Source organism: Numenius arquata, chromosome 2 (genome assembly GCF_964106895.1).
Source record: "Numenius arquata chromosome 2, bNumArq3.hap1.1, whole genome shotgun sequence".
Taxonomy (NCBI): domain Eukaryota; kingdom Metazoa; phylum Chordata; class Aves; order Charadriiformes; family Scolopacidae; genus Numenius; species Numenius arquata.
The window spans coordinates 108,677,855-108,703,725 of NC_133577.1; the positions used below are offsets into that span (position 1 = coordinate 108,677,855).

At 38.1% G+C, this 25,871-nt stretch overlaps 1 protein-coding gene across 3 annotated transcripts in view; it reads right to left on the minus strand.

Moving 5' to 3' along the window:
* Nucleotides 1-14,602: 14,602 nt before the first annotated feature.
* The window catches only part of POT1 (protection of telomeres 1), a 72,793-nt gene continuing 61,524 nt past the window's right edge, over nucleotides 14,603-25,871 (minus strand). The window contains exons 13-17 of one of the 3 annotated variants that reach the window (XM_074168459.1): nucleotides 24,693-24,828; nucleotides 23,198-23,292; nucleotides 21,497-21,588; nucleotides 16,954-17,059; nucleotides 14,603-16,518 (exon numbers count right to left, since the gene is read on the minus strand). In XM_074168459.1, coding sequence (XP_074024560.1) covers nucleotides 16,406-16,518; nucleotides 16,954-17,059; nucleotides 21,497-21,588; nucleotides 23,198-23,292; nucleotides 24,693-24,828 — 542 coding nt within the window. In that variant the 3' untranslated portion in view covers nucleotides 14,603-16,405. The remainder of the gene's footprint in view (nucleotides 16,519-16,953; nucleotides 17,060-21,496; nucleotides 21,589-23,197; nucleotides 23,293-24,692; nucleotides 24,829-25,871) is intronic. The other 2 variants (XM_074168456.1, XM_074168458.1) reach the window with 2 other exon arrangements.

Below are 25,871 nucleotides of genomic sequence, written 5' to 3' on the forward strand. Positions count from 1 at the left end.
ATTTAGATTTTTTTTTTTCTCTCCGCAAATGACTATGGAATTATAATGGTAGAAAAGTGTAATTTCAGCCTCTATGTTTTGAGTGATGTTCCTCTAATTTGCAGTCACTTAATTAAGGTCTGACATGGCTCAGCTATTCTTTACACTTATAGTGGTTTGCCATCTGGGCTTCACTAATAAATAAGCACTTTAATGGCTGAACTACTCAATAAACTTTCAGTGAGAGAAGAGGGAAATTAAGTCAATTCTTTCATTATGAAAATATGCTGTGCCATCTAATTGCTCAAAAGCAGATGTCACTCAAATTCAATTAAGTTGTTTAATGACCTATGTGCTTATTACTAACTTGACTGAAGGTTTGACACAGTTAAAGTAAATACAAATGGCTGGTAAGATTTTAGCTTCTCATGTTTCTGCTTTTTGCTACTTCCCCAAGATACCCACTTCAATCTGTATTTTTTTATTATGACACATGACAAATTTGCACTGTCTAGTCTGAAATCAGGGTTTATGTAAATTGTTAACAAACATATTTTTCTTATTTTCACTTCCAAATGTGTAGTTTTGGTCTGACAAAGAATGTGTCAAATGATTCAAATGTGAAGCAATCATGAATATTGTTGGTTAGATAGACAGCAAATCTCCCCAAGCAAGATCTTTGTTTAGTGATTTAGCCTTTTTTTTTTTTTTTTTTTTTTTTTTGTTAATGACAGATTGGAGCAGCTATTAAGGCTGCTTTTCCTCTGTAAACAATTTTTTATAATATGCCAAATTTTAGAACATGTTAATGAAATCTACGTATAAGTTTCTCCTGTATTATTAAGAAAAAGACATTTGCTGATTATTAAGAAGTAATTCGGCACTTCAGTTTTCATAGTGTGTTTCCCTCTTCCTTGTTTACCTCATCCTCCTGACTTTTTTAATTAGCTGATTATTGATTAGTACTTATTATTACACAAAATCCAGAATGGATTATCTCCGTTACAAACTTAAATCCATGTTGCATGGCCACATATGCATTGTGAGGTGGCTCACCCAGTCTCTCCCAACAGAAATTAGAGGTTGGTTAGATGTAGGTCATCCTGGCTATACAGAGGTACAGACGTAAAGAAATTCTGCACATGCTGTGCCTCCCAAAACAACGTGTACATGTTAACTGTTGCCACGCTGCATAACTCAACCTCACAATATTGGCTGTCCAAGTCCTTTTCTTGACCTTGCCATGGCCAGTAAGGTCAATTACAGCTAGTTAAAGCAAACATTTGTAGGAAAAGTCTAGGCATGGCTAGCTCTGCCTGCGGGTGGGAGAGCTAGCTGGGAGAGTTAGAGATGGCCTTATAAAATCTGATTTTCCACTGGATCCTATGCAAGTATCTATTTATTGAAAGCAAATGAAGTTTTTCAGATGTGCTGATAATTCTGAGACAGTGACTTAAAAACAACAGAAAAAAAAAAAGCCAAAGTAAACCCTAACACAGATACGGTGGGTGGATGGCTTCCTGCTAAGGAGCGAGAAGCTTGTCCTTCAGACATTCATCTCAGGTCAAGGCTCTCTTCATTTCCAGACTCCACGATGGGAAGCAGATAACCTGGGAGCCCTGGGGGTGCAGAGCCACCACATGGTGAAGCAGCCCTAGAGCAATAGACCCTGGAAAACAAGGCTCTTCAGCACCTGGTGCTGCCAGGCAGCTGGCAAGCCTCCAGCTGAGCATTGTCTGTGTTCCAGCAGAAGGGTTTGAATGGGATGTGTTCCTGAAAAATATTTGCGTTTAGACTTAGTTGTCATTTTGTATTTTACAGAGCAATTTCTAGCCTGGTTTTGACACATCACAGCTCATGTTTTGCTGGGTCAACAGCCCACAGCAGCAGTTTTTCTGTCCATTTCTCTGTCCTTGCAGAAATACAGGGCTACCTGGGAAGCACTGCTCCACCCTCTAATTCTTAAATGTGTCCATGTGTTTCAGAAAATAGCCAAAGGTACTCTTTGTGTAAGGGCTTTGCCACATGGATTTAGAGGCTGCTGCATTTAATTTTTTTTTTTTCACTAGCTTTTTTTAACTAGCTGTAAAGAGTTTGGACTGGAACTCACCTCATTTGTGCTTTCCCATGTTCAGAAGTCATCCATCTGTGTTAGGAAGTAAGTACGTTTATTTCCTTATTGATGTGCTAAAAACAAACTTGTAGTTGTGAGGACTTTACAGTTCAGACATGGCTAAAACCTGAGATATGGAAAAAGTTTTCAGTTGTTCTGGAGGAAAATACAGGGTTTTTAATTCAGACACAAGAAAGGACTTAGCCAAAGCCAACTCATTTGACAACCAAGTACCAGAGATTTGCTAGAAATCCTTCTTAACAGCTAGAAAATCCAACAGAATCAAGAGTAGCAAATCCAGTAACTCCATCACTGTATAACATTTTCCTTCACCTTCTCACCTCTATGGCTATGGTAATTGGCTGCAATTCACAAGCTTTTGTGGAAGGTCAATCACAAGCATGTAAAATATAATGTTGTTCTCTTTTCCTCCATCTCTTTCTTCTCTATTTTGTACAGTTTATACAGTATATCAGTCAGCTTTTCTGTTTAGCCAATACAATTTTAATGGATTATTCCAGGACACAGATGCTCCCTAAAGAAGTTGCTTTTCTTTCCTTGGTTACATTCTCCTTATATGTACTCATCTGAGCAAAGTCTCATATGGATTCATCTGTGTGAAACCTCACTCTGCCTTCTTCAGAGTTCAATGTAACAAGGGTCTTTTCCTAGCGCAAGGCTACTCACATCTTAAAAAAGATGATGCTCCCTGCACTAAGTGCTGCAATTATTCAGCAGAGGAATCAGTCTTTCACTTGGGATATTTCATAGGAAAAGGTAAATGTGTCCTGGCAGTGCTCAGAGCTGAATGAAATCTATGTTGGCACAGTTAGGACAGTACTGAGCTTGGTCTGATCATTCACTGTACTAACATGTTCCTGTGGCTTTTGGCCAGCCCAGAGTAAGGGGGGTGCCTGTGAAGCACTGTAAAACACTGTGTTTTTTCAGTCTGAAGAGAAGGGCTGGTATTATTAGCCATTCTGAAATTAATAGAGCCAATTTTGAAACTTGAAAAGATCTCCAAGCTTCCTCCAATAAAACAGATTTTAAGAACTAACCAGGAGTTAAAACAGAAAATAAGTACAAATAATTTGTGGTACAATACTCATGGATTGCCCTGTCTACTTGGTCTTTCTAGCCATGGTTAAATGTCACTATATGCTCAGCAGCAAATCCAGTTTAAGAAGTTACCTCCAACATTTCTGTTACTTATTCCACTCCTTCTTAGGTCTGGTAACCCGACTTTTTGAGTGACTGTTTCCACAGCTGCACTTGTGGTATAACATAGAATAAAGTGGTTTTCTTCTAACATTTTTTTTAAAGGACATTTTGTTTTAGACCAAGACATTTAAAAACTGTTTGGAGAGCTGCCATGATCAAATCCAGAAGAGATGAAAAACTTCTGGAGAGGGGATGTAGGAGAACACAGCTGGGTACAAATATAAATCTAGAAGTGGATTTTCTGTCAATAAAATAGCAGCTTGTGTGGGGAGAAAATTTCTTCCTCCTAACTAGTAATTCACTGTAATTTTAAAATTGAAAATTCTCAGTTAAGCTCTCTTTATATCAGGTTTTGATGGTGAAATACTCAAAATTCAGAAAGGGTTTGCAGAACTGTACAGTAAGGAAGAGCTTCTAGGCTCTTAATGGCCTCTGGAAGCAAGAAATAATACAGCAAGTGGTACTGATGAATGAACCCAAGACTTATTAAAGATGAAACCTCTTTCTCTGCATATTGTCAAGACAACCCTACCTAAATAAGAATAGGTAAGGAAAAAAAAAAGTCACATTTTCTATTCAACAACGAAGGAAAGTGCAGAGCTTCTAAGTGCTATTTTACCCTTCACTGTGCAGCAAAGGAGAGAAGAGGAAGAGGCAGAAATAAATGACTTTCAATATGAAAAAGCTAGAAGTCAGAGGATAAGGACTAGGCTCGATAAAAAACTTCAGCCCCTCAAGATTAGCCAAGTATAAACACTTGCATTCCCACAATCTCAAGTCAAAATGACCCATGGGGGGTGCAGAGCTTGCAGCCAACTGATGAGAACCAGGTTATATGTGACCTCCTGCTCTCCTAATGCAGGACCAAGAGCGTCCTCACCTCCGCTCTCTGGACTGTTTCTGGGTTTTATGTAATAGTTGTTCAATATAGATGCATGCATAGTACTAAACTTCTTATTGAAGTTAGCTGTAAACTATTTGTGTTCCTGTCTGCAGGTCAACATGTGAATACAAATGTTTTCTCCAAAATTCAGTATAAGGATATGGAGGCACCCTCTAGCACAATTTTGCTTTTGGCCTACAGAAGACTCTTTTTTTGTATTGACCAAATTTTCTCTTTATATTGGTGATGATTTTCAAAAGGGTGTTTTTAAGATATATTGTATGTGTCTTATGACATTGTAGAAATTAATTCAGCAATTTCAGTGCTGAATCTCTTGTGTCATCATTAGGAGAAACATCTTAGCTGGTTATGATGTCATGAGGTCCAACCTGCCTTGGCAAAAGCACAATCTAGACAAGAAGGCCCAGCACCCTGTCCAGCTGGACACCTCAACAGTGTCCAATGATGGGGAAAACACCACTTCCCTGGGGAGATTATTCCAACAGTTGATTGTTCTCATCGTGAAAAATTTTCCTCTTATGTCCAATCAGAATCTCCCCAGGGGTAACTTGCACCCATTATCCCTTGACTTTTCCATGTGACTCCTTGTAGGAAGGGAATCCTTCTTCTTTGTAGCCACCCTTTAAATAGTGGAACATAGTGATAAGGTCTCCCCTAAACCTTCTTTTCTCAAGGCTGAACAAACACAGTTCTCTCAGACATTCCTCATATGGCAGGTTTACCAGCCCTTTGATCATCTTGGTGGCCCTTCTCTGGACCCCTTCCAGCATGTCCACAACTTTTGTGCATAGTGGGGATCAAAACTGAGCACGTCATGAAAGCTTTTCTGTGTATTTGTTTTTAAGGTCAAACGTCTTTTTATCAATCAGCTGGAGCAGTCCGAAGCCAACAGTAAATCTTTGCGCTAAAGTGTAATGTTTAGGTCTTCATTCATTATCTAAAAAGAGTCATACATTGAGGAATCTGATTGACCTAGTCCAACCTAACTGCAGTGTAACTGCTTTGAAATTGCCATAATTACACAAGGGATGAATCAGGTTCAGTGAGTTTAAGAAAGCAGAAAGAGGACTCATCTCCATACTTCCAAAGATAAAATGTTAAAGAGAGTGATCACTCATCAGCATTCAAAGAAGGCCTATGTCAATCTCAACTCAAAGAGTGCTGGCATAAAAATGTGTTTAACTTGCTTGAAAATGAAAACCAGCACTGGATACGTTGGCAAACTTTCAAAAAATTGATTCCTGCTTCACTTGGATGTGCAAAAAGAACGATCATGAAGTTGTAAAGATCTGGCTCTTAGCTACTTTTCATAGTCACACAGCGTTACGCACGATATCAAGACTCTGGTATATAATCGTAGATGGTAGGAGCTTTTTCTATTTCTTTTAGAAGTATTAAGTGATGAACTTCAATCAAGCTTGTTTTTCTCCATATACAATAGTTTTTCTGCTATGGTTTTAGCACAGAGGAGAGATCTATTTCCTGCTTTGTGCATGATGCCGTGTTGCTTTGAGTCTGTCTCCTTAGGAAAAGGAACAAATCACTAGTGTTTCAGAGCTCTGAATGAAAGCCTCCAACAAAGTCACCGGACAAAACCCTTGCCAGCTTTTCAAAAGACAAGCTGAACAGCTCTCAAAAAAGTGCTTTTGAAATTCTAGTTACTTTCTCAAATGGGAGATGAGCCGTATTTGAAACCTTGACCTGCAGCAAAGCTAAGAAAGGAAACTAAATTTCTTGTACTCAGTGGACTTTAAATGGATTGACACCCCTTCTGGGAAAATGGGAATTATCATCTGGCCTGAGGCAAGATACTTAATAATTTGCAAGTTAGTTAATTATACTCTTATCTTGACATCCTTTCTTTCGCATCCCCCCCATTCATCTGTTTCGTTTATGTGTTGCATCTAATCATAAGTATGCACAATCTACAACAAGGACTGTCTCCTTATGCCTGTCTGTGAGGGGCATAACACACAGGATTCCCAGCTCTGGCTGCGGTCCCTGGCTTGACTGGCTTAAAAGTAATGTGTATTAGTCAGATGATTTCTGTTCATGGAGATCAAATAGCAAACACTTCAGATGCACTTCTAACAAGATAACGTGATTGCTCAGGCTGAGGTCTTACTCTTTTAAGTAAATTACAGTGAAATATGGTTGCTGCTGTGATTGTCTAAGGGCAATTTTTTCTGACTAATCCTTGCTCCCTTTCAGCTCATTGTGTCAGAATTTATTTTTAATTCCTGTTCTGTGTTTGAATCTCACTTCATGGTCTCAACTAAATTTGAAGTATGACCACAGTGAATTAAAATGCTCCTCTATCACTATGCTGATGCTGGAAAAAAAAAAAAAAAAAAAAAAAAGCAAAAAAAAAAAGCAAGTAAAAATCTTAGTTCCCATTATATCTAACATATTTTTCATTCAGAGCTGGTCATTGTTTCCTTCAGATATTAGCAATTATTTAAGATACTGGGGAAAGGTTTCACCTGACCACCTGTTTCATTCATCTGTCCTGAATGAATATGTGAATTTACTGGTACACCTTGAAGGTTCTTCAGTGTCACAATGTTCTTTGTAGCTCAAGTGGCTGCAAAAGATAATAGCTGAATAAATGGACTGAACTGTCCAGATGACAGGCACTGCCTCATGAAATACTGTGTAGATTTTGACTTTGGATTTTGCCTAAGTTGCTACCCAAATGAATGAGCCTATGGCAAAACATAAAAAAAATAAAAGTCATAGTCTTGTTGGACGGTACTGCAGAAGGACTCACAAAAGGCTTACTGGGATTGTACCTATGCTTGTCTCTTCTCTTCTCCAGACCCAGATTTCAGTCATCATCCTCAATTTGTATATCTTTAAAGTGGGTTTCCCTTTGAAAGCATCTTGATGCAACCAGAACAACAAGGGTAAACAAGAAAAGCTTAAACATCCTCCAGATATATGCCAAAGAGATCCCCATTACAGAATAAAGGGAAGAATAAAAGGCTCACGCTAGAGGGTTTGTCATGAAGACCTTATTATATAACATATGCAAATAATAATAAAATCCAGATTAAAAGAAATCTGTGGAGAATTTCCCAATTCTTTCTTTTACACATTTTCTTTCACACATTTTGTTTCAGTGAGTACATACACCTTTGGGGATGAAGTAGTTCCAGTACCATTAAAAGAAGAGATGTGATAATCACTTTTCAATTATTTGAAGCTCTTTCCATCCACTTGTGTGTCGCTTAGGACTAGATGAGTTAACGGATAATAGTGCCACTGCCTGAAGTACAGCTGGGTAGAAGTGGCAACAGATTGTCTAATTTCTAAGGGGTTGATTTAGCCTTAAAAATAGCACTCTGGTTCTGCACTGTACAAGACAGATGGGTTATTTGTACAATTAGGCCTTAAGTGTTAAGTTCTTCTCTTGATTAAAATGCCCAAGTCCTCTGTTGCCAACTACCATTTAAGTTGTGTCCATCTAGTCCGGGGAAGAATATACCCTTAAGTGTTTAATAATGTGTTTTTCAGACAGCTGGGGAAAGAAGAGTAGAACACTGCACATTTCTGTTCCACAATTTTTCTGCTTTTAATTTGGGAAATCAAGCCATTTATGGATCATAACCAAACTCATTTCTGTTTACCAAAACCTCCCATCTCATCAAGACCCTGGCTCTGCTCCATCAGTGAACAGGCCAGTATTTTTGGATTAAACAACCTTCCATGTTATTTATTATGCTGACAATTTTCACGCCGTTCTCTTTAACTAAAATGAGGACAGCCTGGGAAGAAAGGGGTGGGATGAAGATGTTTTACTTTTTATCTTTGTTCCACACCATCCAACTCTACTTTTAACTGGCAATAAATGAAATTAATTTTCCCCAAGTTAAGTCTGGTTTGCCCGTGATAAGTGATCTCCCTGTCTTTATCTTGACTCATGAGCTTTTCCGTCTTTTTTCCTCCCCTGTCCTGCTGAGGAGGGGGAGCGAGAGAGCAGCTGGGTGGGCCGCTTGCAGCCAGCCAAAGTCAACCCACCACAGCCAGGCAGGGAAAAGGGGTCTCCCCTCCCGTTCCACTGTGACATCTGCACAGGTGTAAAGGTGTGGAAATTCATACAGATGCAGGTTTGGGTACTCTGCATGCAAAGGGGAATAAACCTCTCCCTGATTTGGTTAAAAATAGGCCTCATGTCTTCCAAGTAGGGAGTCAGGGCCATTAGGAAATTTGCTCTGATAAAAACTCACTGTCTAAATGGAATAACTCCATCTCTCATTTTCCTCCATCTCTCCAGTCTCCACTGAGCAGTGGTACCAGTCGGACTGCTGGACTGCTTCCAGGTGCCTTTGCATTTGCTGTCAGTTTTACGCCTCTACTCCTTATGCACATCCACATCCACCACTCCAACTACAAGAAGCTTCAGAAACTTTGGTTTTGGGGGGGATTTTTTTTTTGGTTGGGTTTTTTTTTTGTGTTTTCGTTTTGCTTTGTTTTTTATTTTTAATTTTAACCAAAGAAGATAACTACGGTGTAGTGTGAGCCAGTGGTGAAGAACTTTTTCTTTCAGCTAGGACATTACTCTGGCAGACAGGAAGCCCTGGTCCATTCCTGACTTGAAATAAATTTGTTGAGAAAACAAGACTAAGTTATAACATTGTTGGGCCTAATTTTCACTTGTCTGCAGTGAGAACGCTGCATGTAGCCCATCCCTCCACTTCAGTCTGCAATGAAATAAGGTGGGATACTGGGTGGGTTTACTGAAAATATATCTATTACCACTGATCCCATCTGTTATGGCACCTAGTTCTCTACAGTCTTCTAAAATAATAAGCTTATCAAGATGCAAACAGTGCCAATTGGTAATTGTTTTCCTCTTCTCCATATGCAAAGATTAGAAATGTAATTTTTTAACCAATTAAATTGGATAAAAGTAATTTTTAACCAAGAAGATTTTTTTTTTTTTTTTACAACAAAATAAACCCTGCAAGTAAGCACGAATTGAAAAGGAGGAATTAAGGGGCTGTGTTAGCACACTACCACCTGGCATTATGTACACTCGTCCATACATGTTTTGCAACTATGCAGACACAGCTATTGTGAACTGTGATTTAACCTGCTGCTATTTTGAACTTGTCAGTGTTGTCCTTTTGACCAAGACCAACTGTTGCATTTTTTAATATTCAACCATCGTAAATGAATTTGACGAAGAACAAATTCTTTTGTTTTGTTGGTACTGCTAAGTTCTATGAAAAGTGATGGTGTTTTGCGCCAAGGAGGTGCCAGTTCTTCTGGGATCTCAGTAAGAAAGGCACCGAACACAAAGCTGGTTAGATGATTTATTAAGAATGGTAATTAAAGAAATGGTAACAGCAATCTAATGTCCCTCTTGAAGCTGGGAAGCTGTCGCAGAACCAGAGGAACCCCTCCTTGTGGGTCACAGCACGCTGCACGGCGTTCCAGTCCATGCTGGGGTTTGGCAGCTCTCTGTTCACTGGCACTCCTCAGTAGAGACTCATCAGCCACCAACAGCTGTCAGGTTTGGAACTGGGACTCAGCTTTGACGAGTCGCTTGGACAGTGCGCTCCAATACTCATCTCAATAAAGGTGTGGTTCCAGAAGAGGTACGTATATTATTTGAAGTGCACAAGATAAGGCACAAGACGTATGATTGAATACATATTGAATACATGCAAATCGGTTGCTTGTGCATTTATTATGTATATCTTGATTAATTATGCTATTATATTGCACGACACCCATGGTAAAGAGGCATACATGTGAGTAATCATGGATTACTCTGTTGGTAAGCTCTCCCAGGCTATTCAGAGTGCACCTGTACATGTGAGACGGCAGCAAGCACACAGATCTCTAACTCCTCATACGATAGTCTTCCAGCTGCCTCGCTACAGGTAGGGAAGGCCACATGGAGGAGTTGTTAGTGAATATTAGTGACATTTCTTATTACCTGATATGTTCAGGTTAGCCTCCTAGATCCCAAAGCAATGACAGTCTCCAAGCGATGGTGTTTCCATGCTGACATAGATGGTTAGACTTCAGTTACAGTAAAGTAAGACGGAAAATCCAGGGGTTGGCTGGATTGGGTTGGGAAGCTAAGCATACTGACTATGAGGAGAAATGTCTAAAGGAGGAAACACTGAAGGAAGACAAGTTGATCTTCAATAAGAAAAAAAAAGCGCTTCTCAATACAGTCCCTCTTCTGAGGTCTCTGCTCTATTTGAGCAAGTAGTTTCATTACGCTTTTCATCAGATTAAATTTTTATTTACTATTTGGCTTAAGTTTCAGACCAGAATTCTTTCCCAAAGCAGAATTAACCAAAAGCAGAATATATCACTGTCACATTTTCCCTTGTGTCAGTTTCAATTGGAATTGATTTCCGATTCTGATTTGCTTTGCTGCACGGGCTCTTGACAGAAGTATTTGGTAGAGAGCTGTGCTTTCCTGACACACATTAGCCAATGACCTCAATATTTAAAATGAGGCTTGAGTACCTTTGCCACAGCCACTAAGAAATGAGTTAAGAATTCCCTTCCCCATCACATCCGATCAGCCACCTCTTTAGCCAGATTGAAAAGCAGACCAAAGACATGCACATTTTTCCAGGCCTTACAGAAGACTTAAATGAGCGTTGAAAACTATTGTTATTTTTACAATGCCTTGGTAAGCTTGCCGTGAAAGTACACTTACAAGGTATCATTGCATGATATAGTCCTTGTCAGAAAAACATGATTTGATGTGAGCAGGCCCTGGTACTTGGTGAAGTGCAAGAATGCATCTAACTAATGATGAATACTGTAATTTTGCCGAGTTGGTGGTTTTTAAAGGAAAAAAACCCTGACCTCTCTCAGTTCAGACAGAAACAATTTCCAGTGTCTGGATCCAGAGGAATTAAATTTGTTTAGAAGCATAATTGTGAATTAGTAGCCTAGTTTATCACTTATGTCCAGGCTGGAATAATATTCAAAAGATTATTAATTATCAAATCATATAGATCACGGCAGTCAACAGATTTGCACCAAGATTTTCAAGTTACGATAGCTGATTTTTAGAAGCGCCCTGTCAGACATTTAAGGGGCACTCCTCATTCCTAACTGTCCTTTCATGCGTAACTTCTGACCTTTCCCATCCCTTCAAACGAAGCTTTTCGAGCTTTCTTTTTTGCTGCTTTTTCCTGCCAGAAGGACACAGGCAGCAGCGCTTTGCTAAAATGCTTTGACTGACCCGTGGAGGAAAAGCAATTCCTCCACTTTCTCCTTACTTTTAACGCTACTTGGTTTACCCTCGACAAAAAGCAGCAAATAGTGGAAGCGTGAAGTAGTGGTCTCTCTTTATTAAAGACAACTGTAGCTTTAGGGGCAGTGAGAGCTTATGCACATCAGTGTATGTACCAAGGTACCTATGCACGATGAGAAATCGAAGGGCAGCATGTCAAGATGACCTCAGGCACCTCTTTATACTGCGGATTTATGTCAAACTCAATCACTGCAACTGCTTCATTTTTTATTTTTTTTTTTAATGGGATTTTGCACCTTTAGCAGAGTAAATGGTGACAGGAAAAGAGTATCCTTCAAGACAGAGTACCATGTGAATGCACGTCAGAATAATAGCATTAAGCACTGCTGCCTGGTGCAAGCCCCCTACCCACCCCGTTATAAACAACAAAGCCCCTCTGGCAATACACATCCTGCCTGCGACACATCATATTTGTCATTCCAAACAGTGCTTCAGAGGGGCTTTGAGTTGCTTAAGGGGCCACTTGTAGACAGAAGAAGAAAGGAATAAAGTCTGTACTTAAATCTGTCTGGTCAGCAGATTGCAGTGTTCAGTTTTGCTGCTCTTTTACTCACAAAATTCAAGCAGCATTTCTGAACTGCCATCCCTCAGAGAATTCCTTACAGCAACGTAACACCTCTATAATTCAAAGCTACTTGATAGCCAGTCTTCAAAATTACAGTTAAGTAGGGACTCAATTATAAAGGTGTAGTTTGTACTTCACAAAACTGTATGTGTTTTGGTTTTTTTACAGTGGTAGCCTACAGGCTGCGCACACACAGGAGGAGGTACAGAACAAGTTTATGCTCAAAGCTTTGCATGTAATAGAACAGTTATGAGACAAAAAAAAAAATCATTTTTTCCTCTGGCACATATTTCCACATTAAGCATATTTCCTCCTAGTTTACTTGCAAAAATCCAAATTAAAACAAGTATGTACTAAATGCAGATTTATTCCTCTGGCTTTCAATTTGCTTGGTGTATGCACAGAAATGATAACGTGGCAGCAGTTTTATGGAGGTACCTCTGTAGGCAGACACCGGAGTTGCAGCAGAAAACAAGAAGGAAAAGCACATTGTAGCACTGTTCTGGGGTGAAGTCCACCCATACCATACCACAAATACTCATTTTTTGTAAAAAAAACCTCATTAATTGTAACATAAATCTGCTCTACATTTTTCCAGCACTTCAAATCTGGTAATCCTTCATCAGATGGATGTTTCCACAAACCATAGATCTTACCGGGAATTTCGTGTCTAGGAAATGCTGTGAATAGGAGCTGCAGCAAACTGTCTCACACAGACTCTCAACTATCACTTTTTGCCTTTGATACTGTTCTCTGAAACTGGTTTTTCCTTCTCATCTGCTGAATTTCTTTGTTACCAATTCTTAATATTCACTGTTCAGTACACTTAGGATAAGACTTATTTGAAATTTTTTCTCTCCTCCACTGAAGAAAATTTTCTGCAGTGCTCCCATTTCATCTAAGAACTCGAACATATGTTTGCTTATTGTTTTTCACAACTCCATTTCAACATTTGGCCTTGCCCTTCATTGCAGTGCTCCGATTCCTGCCAGTTTCACTAATGAATGCAATGGCTTTGACCAAAAAGTGACCCGAGGTGAATAAATTCTTGTGATGTAAAACACTGTGGTATTGAAGAGGTACAAACTCATCCCTGTTAACACAATGAACTCTCTCCCTTCTGTTGCAAACCTCAGGCTGTCAGCCTGTGGGCTCTACTGTCTTTTTTCGCAATCCCACTTCCTGCTGCTCAGTAGCCAAAGGATTAGTACTAAGCAAAGCATTTCAAAGTCTTGTCTGTAAATCTCTGGATCCCGTAACAGCAAAAGCTGATGAGAAAGTTCAATCATCGCTGAACAGCAGGTCATGTACCAGGAATGCCTCCATGTTTCTGCAATTTGCATTATTTATTTACATTCTCTTTCCAATTGGAGTTTCAAGAGAGTGTGAGGCACGCGAGAGCTAACATTCAATTGACGTTACAGAGACTTCCAATCCTGTTTAAAACCCCTTAGAACAAGGACTTCAAGGAGCTCAATCACACAGGCACTCTTGAAAATATTATTCCTCACTTATTTTGTTTTCTGTTGGTCGTTTTTCTTTCTAAAAATGCTCATTAATTTTATTTTCATTACAATTTTATCATTTTTATGCACCCACCTGTGTAACTGGAAAGGATGGGCTCATGTTCCTTTATTGTTCTTTTACAGCTTTTTTTATTTTCCCCTCACAGCTCCTCTTTTACAATCAGATATCCTTTGCCCTTACCTGTGGTGATGTTGCTGTGTGCTATACACTTCACATTCCATGAGTATTTGCCATTTAGCCCATATTTCTAATAAGATGCTGATGCTTTGATGTAGTTACCCTGTGTGCTGGGAGTGCGTGGATGAAGACGACAAGACACCAGGCATTTTTACTGGTTCAGAGTGTACCAGTGTTACACTGGTCTACTATTGGTTCAACTTCTGGAGTGTCTTCAAACACGTTATGATGTAATTCACTAATTTTTGTAAACTATTAAAATAGACATTTGACCTTTTATTAATGTGTTAGAAACTTGACTCACATACCTGGTTAAGAAACTGACCAAGGGAAACATGGCTTTTGTTTCTATTTAAGGAGGTTGCTGGTAATGGCTAAAAGTCATTGCTCCCTGAGGTGCTCAGCTTTCAGAAAGTGGAGTCCATCAGTGCTGTAAGTTCAGGACACAGCAATCTCTGTATTTCCATCCATCAGTCAGCTATTCACAGCCTCAGCGTTGACCAGGATGACTAATTAAAGGTCGGAGTCCCATCTCAGCCACTTCCACTGCTCCATGTCAAGGCTACCAATGAGACACAAACATTTTCAACTGTCTGTGCACTAATTCCTTTCTATACAGTGGTATTTAGTATTGTCAAATATATAATTTTTCATTACTAATTAAAATTATTCCTGTGACATATTTAGAAAGAGAATTAATCATATACCTTTCAATCAAACTATACAAACATTCATTTGGAGCATTTTCTTGGATGAAGGCTACTGATGACCAAGTTTTCACAGTCTTATGAACAAGGAACTAAGTCAAGTACAAGAAAACCTCAATATTTGAAAAAAATCTTTATTAAACATTTTAATACAATATTCAAAAATAAAAAAATCAAGTGATGTATATGCAGAGTTTTCTGGCAGGGATCTCAGACGAGGGATGTGGTGGAACTGATTTAGTTTACACTGAAATTCACTGAAATCAAAACATATTCTTATTTATTACTTTACAAAGACTTATTTAGAAAAAATAAATTTCAATCAAGAGCTGTTAACTAGAATCTAAAAATAAAACCATTTCATTCCAATGTTTTCATACACTATATACAAGAAAAGCAAAAAAGTTTATCTTCAATTTCACCCCTAAATTCTGAAATAATTTGGGCATGGCCAGTGTCTAAAATTTTATAATATCCATTTAATAACTTGTTATAACTATTTTTCGCTTACGTGTTTATTCACTGATTCAGGCAAGCTTTCACAAACCAGTACTGCTGCTTGGTAAACTGCTCATTCAATTCCAAAGTTGTTTTTTTTCCTACTGTTTAAAGGAAATATCCACAAACTACTTTTAATATTGGTTCTCCCTATACACCAATCAATAAAGAACATAATTTCCTGGTTTATGACATATAAAGCCAGCAAAATTTTTTATAGTAACAGAAAATTACCAGAAGAAATTTAGATGAAATTTTAAATGACAAATTGCAAAATCTACTTAAACAGCCCTGAAAAATGAAAAAAATAAAATGCCACCTACTATCAAAATAATAATCTACTTACAAGTATTCCATCTTGCTTCTGAACTCCCTTAAAAAACAGCTGTTGTAAATATTAAGTAATTTCACTCTGATGGAAAGCATTGGATTTGACAGGAATTTTTGCATTAATTATGCTTGGAGAAACATGTCCTGGATTTGTCCCATGGATTTCTGAATGCAAAGTAAAACCATGGAGTAATTTTTCTAGTCCAGCAGTATTTTCAAGCCAGGATATCACTAAATCGGTTCCATATCTCTAAATTCAGCCATACAATCTGATTATGTAAGACAGAAAAGGCAGATCTGGGCAGTGTAATCTGACAGTAAATTTAGCCAGATATGTGAAAGCCTTTGAAAACATAGACCCAGCTAATAAACTTTGGTACCCAGTAGGGCCGCATTAAAAATCATTACGATGTAGCGAATGTCAATATTAATTTTACAATTTTACACTCTACCTTAATTTCATGGCTTGACTTGTAATTTTAGTGATAATTATTACACAGTGACATTCATAACTCCACCAAAATCTATAGTAAGTGGCACACATAGCAGTTACCTTAGTATGAATAACAGGAAGAGTTCTGTCTACACGTACACATCAGTGCAAAATCAAAGAAATCTCTAAAAATGGACCATCTTTCTGTCAAGCTGGCTTACTGAGAACAGCAACACGTGCTTGCACAATGTAGTCTGAAAGTTTACTGTAGAGCTCCTTTTCCCTATCTCTGTTGACATTGTTTATTTTAATACAGAAATGAACAAAGTAGCATCATTCCGACTATATTTCTAAGTAAAACTCAGCAGTTTAGAGTAACTTTTTGCCTTCTTGAAGGACAGATGGATACTAGATTGCTACCATCAGCCCGAGCCAAGCAGCCTCCAGTGAAAAGCTTAGCACCTCCACTTCCACTCAGGTCACAAGGCTGTATGCCAGGAAAGTAGTAAGCACATTAAAACATAATTACCATTCACATTAATATACAAACTCAGACTTCATACATACAGGTTGAATTCCTGAGAAAGGAACAAAGATTTTTTTATACAGTCTCTGATTCCAAAATCCCTCAAAATTGGATTCTTACTGGATTATTTCTTATACAACATCTTCAGCAACTGTAGTGTCAAAAATTTGGTAATAAACTTGATGTTTCATCGCATCTCTGACATTATAGGACTTGATGAAGCATTCCAGCCATGGCAAGTCATCTACAAACAAAATCCAAATTATTGTTTAATACACATTTCTAACTTTCATAGGACAAAAGTGTAACTTAAGCAGGATCTTAACTAGGATATCTAAATGTATACAATAGTTAATAGGAAGAAAATTAAAATAGAAATTAAAATTTAAAATCAAAAACAAATGACATGTTACCGCCCGCACAGACATGACTGTGTTCACACATCACTGCATGCTACATAAGAATTTACTGAACCATTAGTTTTCTTTCTCAAAAGGGAGTTCTACTATAAAGAAACATATCAAAACAAATTAATTGGAACTCTTCTTATAGACTCCTGCATTTCCCTGTTTTGAGTTTCGCCTGTGCAGAAGTTGAATTCTAAAACTTTACATTTGCAACAGCAGACTGAAAGACTCATTCTCTTCCCATCCCCCTTTTAAAATAATGGCAAGCTGACCTAATTTTCTTCCTGGAGGACAGAGCGTATTCATGGTCATCTGCATCTTCTCCTGAAGAAAATTATTAGTTAAGATTTCAGAGGCAGGAATTTGAAAAAACTTTTCCTGGAAGAGAACAGAAAAGTATGAGGTGATGAAAGAGGGATAAGAAATCATTAGCCAGAGCCCTGACTGCATGCTCTTTTATCATTTAAGGAACTTAAAATTATTCAGATAGGTAACACAACAGAAGAACAATGTTATTTCTAAAACTGTTCAGATCCAGAAAAAAAACAAACATTAAAAAAAAAAAGAAATTAATAGCCTGTATTTTGGTACCCCTGAATATTCAGGGACTACAGCCACCCAGAAAGCACACATGTAGGTCTGTATTTATAACTGGCAGACACTCTTTATAAACCTCCATTATGTTATGGCCAGAGAGGACAGTCAGTCCTTCCCAACAGTCCTTCACTGCAGTGAGCAGAACATTTCGAGAGGAACAAAGTCACTCGAAACCAAGGGGGCACTATAATCTGTGCTCATACAAGTGGAACTCCCTTAGTTTGAGTTGCATTTTTCAATAGTGTTAGAAACTACAGAGAAAGGCTTAAACTATGAGATACATTTCTGAATTGAGGTGTAAAATTAAGATGATAACACTGAAATGTTAAATAAACCACTTCTGTGTATTTTTAAACCATGTACAGTAAACATGACTGACAAACCTCCCATTTTACTCTTTCCAAGTTTGTTACCTGATTTTGTATCTCTAAAGGTTCATTGTCTTATACCTTCTGAAAGTGAGCTAAGGTTTTTGATGGCAATTTCTCCTTTTGTTAAAAGATACAAAAACAGAATAATCTGCTTTTGTATAATTTTTGTATGACATGTTTAATGGAAGTCATCAGAAGTTAGCAGATAATCTGGCAGCAAAACTGACACAGATAACTACTTTTTCCTCTCACTCTTCCAATTCTTCTTCTGACTATAAAACTTTTCATTCTTTTTCCTTCTATTACTTTTCCTATAAAGAGGAGAAGAAAGAAAAGAACTGAGAGCGTTCCCACAGAAGTGCGACTGGAAGCTAGTGTAAAGTTGCACTTCAAAGCAGCCCAGTTCCTTCTCAGGTGGTGCTGAAGGACCCGAGTTTGGGCTTGGAAGCTATTGCCTTGTCTTTGAAGTACCACCAGCAGGAATGCCAGCAGCTGGCACTTGAGTAGAAATTGTGCTTATTTTCCTGCAGCTAAGCTGTAGTACTGAACAGTACCTGATAAGAATCTGAGCTACCCTGAAGTAGAGATTTTTTGAATTCTGCATCAAGAGATGGTTTAAAATCTTTTCCCCCATCTTCCTTTCTGCAGTTTAGTTTCTTGATATAAAAAGGGAAAAGGACAGTATAAGGAAAAGATGACCAGCTAAAACAGGGACTGCTGTCTTTGACCTCCTTTGCTCCTAATACACTGTGTATTTTAAGAAAACACACAATTTTTTCCCAATATTATTTTTGCTTACAGTCTTAAAAATTATCAAGAAAGAGTATTCCCTTTGAAGTCCAGTCAAAGTTATTTAGTACAATGGTGGAAAACATGCAGATATATTAAATAGTATTGCTGGGGGGTGGGGGGGAAATCCCACTGAATTGTTTCTCTGTCCCATTTTGGACAAAGTTACAACTCTGAAGTGCTACTACACTGACTATTTTCCATGTGAGTAGACAGATTACTCCAGATCCCAATATTCCCAGCTATGAATTGCTGGAATAAGAAAACACACAAATGTGCTTATAAAATAAAGTACTGATGTATTTTAGATTATAATTCTCTTTTTTACCCAGTTCTTCTCACTTTTTTATTATTTTCCCTTTTCAAAATCATTGTTGTACCATCTCAAAATCACAGAATCTTAGTGGTTGGAAGGGACCTTTGAGATCATCGAGTCCAACCACATTAAAAAAAAACCAAACAAAAAAAACCACAACACACAAAAACAAACAAACAAGCAAACAAACAAACAAAAAAAAAGCACCCACCAACAAAACCCCACACCCACAACCTCACACACAACACCCTACCACAAACCAACAATCCCGGGCACTAGAGCATGCCCTGAAGAGCCACGTCTACACGTTTCTTAAATACCTCCAGGGATGGTGACTCCACCACCTCCCTGGGCAGGCTGTTCCAGTGCTTGACCACTCTCTCAGTAAAGTAATTCTTCCTAATATCTAATCTAAACCTCCCTTGCCACAGCTTCATACCATTTCCTCTGGTCCTGTCATTATTCCCTTGGGAGAAGAGGCCAACCCCCGCCTCTCTACAGTTTCCCTTCAGATAGTTGTAGGGTCAATGAGGTCTCCCCTCAGCCTCCTCTTCTCCAAACTAAACATGCCTGGTTCCCTCAGCCTCTCCTCATAGGACTTGTTCTCCAGACCCCTCACCAGCTTGGTGGCTCTCCTCTGGACACGCTCCAGCAGCTCAATGTCCTTCCTGTAGTGAGGGGCCCAGAACTGAACACAGCACTCGAGGTGAGGCCTCACCAGTGCCGAGTACAGAGGCACGATCACTTCCCCGCTCCTGCTGGCCACGCTATTCCTGATACAAGCCAGGATGCTATTGGCCTTCTTGGCCACCTGGGCACACTGCTGGCTCATGTTAAGCTGGCTGTCCACTAACACTCCCAGGTCCTTTTCTGCCGGGCAGCTTTCCAGCCACTCAGCCCCAAGCCTGTAGCGTTGCTTGGGGTTGTTGTGACCAAAATGCAGGACCCGGCACTTGGCCTTATTAAACCTCATCCCATTGGCCTTGGCCCATTGATCCAACCTGTCCAGATCCCTCTGTAAAGCCTTCCGACCCTCAAGCAGATCAACACTCCCACCTAGCTTGGTGTCATCCGCAAACTTACTGAGGGTGCATTCAATCCCCTTGTCTAGATCATCAATGAAGATATTGAACAAGACTGGCCCCAAAACTGAGCCCTGAGGGACACCACTGGTGACCGGCCGCCAACTGGATTTCACCCCATTAATCACAACTCACTGGGCACGGCCATCCAGCCAGTTTTCTATCCAGCGGAGGGTACACTCGTCTATGCCATGATTCTCCAGTTTCTCCAGGAGAATGCCGTGAAGGACGGTGTCGAAGGCCTTACCAAAGTCCAGGTAGACAACATCCACAGCCTTCCCCTCATCGAGAAAGCGGGTCACACGGTCATAGAAAGAGATCGAGTTGGTCAGGCAGGACCTCCCTTTCATAAACCCATGCTGGCTGGCCCTGATCCCTTGGCTGCCCTGCACTTGCCTTGAGAGCAAGGGTAGGGTAATAACTAAAATGGATGTGTGCATGTGTGTAAAAAACAAAACAAAAAAATCTTCGACCCTAAATTGGAGATGTAGAAAGCAACGACCAGCTCTTGTCAGTCAGAAATCCTCCTTCAGCATCACAAAAAATTGTAACTCAAACTATCCTTGTGCATCAAACTGCTAATCTAATAATAAAGTTTATCAATTAGAGTAAAAAGAAATAAAAAAAATCGTGAAGAGTAATCATTAGTTTACTGTCAAAATGGGGTATGGCCAAAGTGGATTCTGCAGGGGATTGTCCTAAATCTGGTAAATTTTGAGAATTTTCAACAGTGACATGTTTAAGGGATAGCAAATAGGCCCACTATGCTTACAGACAAACCCAAGCTGGGGGAACTGCAAGTATACTGGAGTAAAGAATTAGAATTAATTTTTGACAAACTTCAAGGAAGATCTGGGCCACCTGGGAAAGAACTCTGATACTGAAGAAAAAGAATCCCTCTAATATGAAAACAACTTTTATATGGAAGAAGATAGAATTAATGGTATATTTTTTAGCATTCATGAGGTAAAATCATTATACAGTGTGTAGTGACAGGAAACCCATCTGTTCCTCAGTGTCTCAGGTAGCAGGAATGGTCTTAACTTGCTTCAGAGAAAATTGAAGATAGGTTAATTCTAAGGTTAGCAAAGTAGTTGAAGAAACTGCTTCTGGAACCAAAGACAAATACCTGTGTATAGCTATTGCTAAGTCCTGCTAAGGTACAAGGGGGAAGGAAGGCCTCTTCTACCTCATGGTCATATGAAACAAAAATCAAGAATTACCAAATGGATAGATTCCACTGAGAGTTAAAAAAAGAGGTAACGAGATTTTGAGCTAATCCAGAAGTTACCTGGATAAATCCTGAAACACTCCCGTCATTCACACAGCATTCAGGCTGCATAATTTAACATGGCCAATAAAAGAAATTCAAGCATGGAAATGTATAAAAGTCTGTGGAAATACCAAATAATCTATCTACAAGTTTCTGTTTTGTCTTTGATATTCTATACTCTCATATTTTATTGAAAAATTACTAAAAATTACATTCTGTGCATCCTCATTGATGGACAGTATTAATAACATTACAGCACTTGTAACTGTCCCTGCAAAACACTGCAGGCAACATAGAATATTTCTGTACATACATTTGCTATTTTAAAAACAAGTAAAATCCAAACCCACATAACCTGTATAGTCTACTTTTCCTTGAATTACTTACATAATCAAAAATGTATGCATTTAGAGCTCCTGTTCCATCAACCAGTGTAAACCTCATAACAAATACATACTGGAGTGGCTCAATACCTAAAACTGAAGAAAAAAATACTGATCTGTTTCTTAAAGTGACTATGCAAGACAAACTATAACAACTGACGCTGGCGATATGCCTCCTTTAATAGTAACCGATTTTGAACACTGTAATTAAAAGTATAAATTGGCAGGCCAAAAAAATAGAGGCTCTGAATAGCAAAATGTGGTTCATATTTTGAAAGTGGATTGCAATTTGCCTAGAAACACTTTAATAGATAAGTCTATAAAAATGAATAGAGATTTTTAAGTACTTATTCTAGTAAAAGAAATGATAGCATTTGCTTGGATCTTAGATAGATCCTCCCCTGGTAGGATTTTATCACTGGATTTCATTTTTATTCCATGGATTTTATCCATGGAAAATTAAAGGAGACTTGCTCTTAATTCAGTGAAAATAAGATAGCATTCCACCTGAAAACGTATCTTCTGAAGAAAACAATTTGTTTCCTATGATGTAGTAAAAGCAACCGGGCAAAGTCTTATTCAGAAAAACTTCGCTGGCAAGTCTGAAAATATTCCAGCATAAGTAAATGACTACAGTCATTATCTCACTGGCAGCAGTATAGTTATACCACAAACAAAATATCTTTAATATGCAAAGTTACTGCAACTCTGCATCAGTCTTTTCTGGGTACATTTACTTAAACTGGCTAGTCATTTTATGTTCAACTGATCTGATACACTTGCAGCTTACCACTTAGTCTGAAAATACAGATGATAAAAGAATAATATAAATAAAATAATTTAAATGCCAGAAAGCATTTAATGAATATTGTTTTCATTTTGAGAATTAAATGTCACTCTCAGGTGCTGTAACACTGCCAGTTATATATCACTTTACATTTATTTAATAAAAAATAATCATGACAGATTATTTAAGAGAACCACTGTATTGCCCAAATAGTTATTTTCTTTTGTGAAGTCTTTACCAAGCTTAGATACTGCTAGCTATTCCAAGTTAATATATTAGAACATGGATTCATAAACATGAAAATATTCGTTTTCCTTAATGTGTTGTGAAGTTTTAAGCTCTATTTTACCTCTAGCATGTGTTGACTACATAAAATAACACAAGGAAAACACAAAGCATGGAACATATTATATGTTACGGTATAATTCCTTTCATTTGAATATTATTTGTTTCAGACTTTCCAAAATATGGTTTATTGATAAAGCTTGCAGAAGATAAAAGTCTAACTTGTACTAGTCATTAAATAAGACTCTCTTCAGCTCAGGTCAGGAAAACTGTAGCTTCAAAAGGAAAAGCAAGACTAACTTTTAGGACTACAAGTGTGTACACAGTTTAAAGATGACATCTGCAACCAAAAATTCATCACATCGGTACTATGACAGGTGTTAGTAGTGACACCTGTGGCAGAAGAAACTATTCAAGATATAAAATCCTTTAATTCATGCTCTAAGGGTTTCAAAAGTAAATATGCTATTTCAATTGGTAAAAGGTGAATAAATTTTACAGCTTTATACTCCAGCATAACCATAAATTACACACTTTCTGTAGAAAACTGCATCCCAGAAATGAAACTATTTCATATAAACACTTCAGAATCAAGGCACAAAACTACTTCAGGACAATATCACGCCAGCTGACCTTGTGCTATTTCAGATGGTTCCCACGATGGTCGCTGCTCTGCTGCAATGGAACTTAGACTTTTGATAGGCTTTGGAGTTGAACACTGCTTGCACCTAAAACAAGATACTGAGACTAACCACTGTTTTATTTATACTAGAAGTTTTCTGCACAGAAAAAAAAAAAAAATGTGATTTCTTTACTCAGTAGGAGTGCAAAACTATATATTTTAGAATAACATGCAAAATGTCATAAAAATCAATAGCATTAGTTCTGCTCGAGTGACATAACGCCAAGCTCAATGAAGTTATCTCTTTCCTTTAAAAAAATACCCAGACTCCAATAAAGTAACTTAGCTGTGAATTTTGGCTTTATATGCAAGTGTATGCGTGTTTATTTATATATATATATATATGAATATACATGCATATGCACACACATATAAATATTTATACAGAGATTCAAGCTCATTCCTATAGCAAAAATAATTTTGCTTTTCATTCTACTCTACAGAATCTTTTTTAGACTTTGCTAAGTATATGCTACTGACAAAAAAGCTCTGAAACGTCAACATCCTTGTGAGGTTCCTTCCTAAATATCTATAAACAACCATGGAGCATGTTACAGAGCGTTGGCTTTTACAATACGGCCATTTAAACAGAGAACTATGTCTGAAGGAGAGTTGTGTGTTGCTGGGTAACTATATAGATTATGAAAGTGCAAAGGGAAATACTTTGTATTGGTGAAGATCCACTCTTGAGTAAGAATACCCATGTATTGCCTTTATTTAAAAAAGCTGTGGACAACCGTATCTGGAAAGGGCAAAACAATATATAATGAAGAGAAATAATTATCTGCATTCATTGTATTGGACCCTTAGAGGAAGCTTTAGGGTTCATGTGAAACGCAACATTTCTGCACAGAAATTTTTTTGCTGGTTACAGGACTGAAGCAGTGCAGCACAGCGCTCTGCTTGAACTTATTAGGACTGCTCAGAGGGAGGACTCCATAGCTTGCAGGAAGTAGACTGGTATTTCTGAGCTTGGTAACTGCACGCTGCTGTGCAGTACTGGGAGAACATACTGCTGCTCTCATTGAGCAGGAACACGGTATTGCGTGGCACAGCACATATCACACATAGAACATCTATGTACTGTGTTCCATAGCTCTGGACTGGGGAATTCAGAAACCTGTTGAAGCTGCCCCTACAGTGACTGATATCTACAAATAGGTAAGCCACTTGGAAGTGTGGTGGATCTCAATAAATGGCAAATGGTGAGGAAAGGCTGTCCAAAATCCTGTATGTCTTTCAAAACCAAAGCTTTCCCAACACTAGGAATGAAAGAAAATGAGATGTGGATTGACAGCTTGAGATTATTTTCTGGGTCTCTATTTAATTATCTGTAAAAAAAAATCCAAACCACAACAGCTTACAATTTCAAAGCAACGTCCTGAAGATAGTGATCTCTAACTATTACTGCAACTACTAAAATATCAACAAATGCTTTTAACCTACCCATAATATTTTATGTTCCCTTGTAAAAGAAAAGGAGCCGAAAGATCTAATAATTCAAGATGATCTTCTGTGGATCTCACAGGAATAACACATTTAAATCTTTTTGTAAGCTTCCAGACTTCTTTTAGTGTCCCACCTGTTAAAAACAGAAAAACATGTTTTTTAAACTGTAATCAAGAATAGAACAACTTGCATTTATTGGCTGATTAGATGTTGATTTCAGGACCTTCAATAAAAATTGAGACTCGCTATGGAAAACTGACAAAATTATCCATGCAACTTTGCTGCAGTACTAAGTTACATCAAGCAAATGTATTCTGGATTCTAAGAGACTGGCATAAAACACAGAATTACCAACAGTTAACAATGATTTGAACCACAGTAATTTCATGTAGAAATGATGAGAATATGCAAGGGGCATTAACCTAACTGCAACATTTCACTCTTCAGTTCAACTAATCTGTGTAGCAATGGTTATGGATTCCCCTTACTCCGAGGTCACGTAAAATTCTGTCCAACTATTTCCTCAATTCCAGCCCAACAGATGCTAAACACTCAGAAAGAAGTCCTTGCTTCAGCTTAATGATTATGGGGAAGAATAGAGTACTGTGTTGGAGAAGAGAAAATTGCTTGTGTTTAACAAGTGAGTAGAATCTAAATCGTGTCTGTCTAATAAATGCCATAATGTGTTTAGCCTTTGAGGGTGGTCTATATCTGGAAAAGTGCTGGGAGGATTTCTAGGGAGACTTCAAAAGCTCCACCTCCAAAAACTTAAAAATGAGAATAGCATGTAGATTTGTCAAGGTTCATTACTGAAGTTCTGGGAACAAAGTGCTAAAACAATGATTACACCTTTCCTTGTGCTCCAACATGGAGCACATATATCCACATATGGTTATACTTAGCTGCTGGCACTTGAATATCTGAAAAAGATTTTCCTAGTTATATCATTCAGTTATTTTAGGAAAATAAAGTAGAAATATTCTTTTTCCTTTTGTTTTCACAAAGATAAGGTTAGATTGCAAAAAAACCCCAAACATCCAATTTGGAATAGGTCAGAAATAAAGCTGCTACCATAACTACTTGAATATAAAACAAAGCAGAAAACAGAAGGGGTTTTGTTATTGGCCTTACACAAAGGACCACCTGAGTTACATTTGCTTATTCACACCACTACTT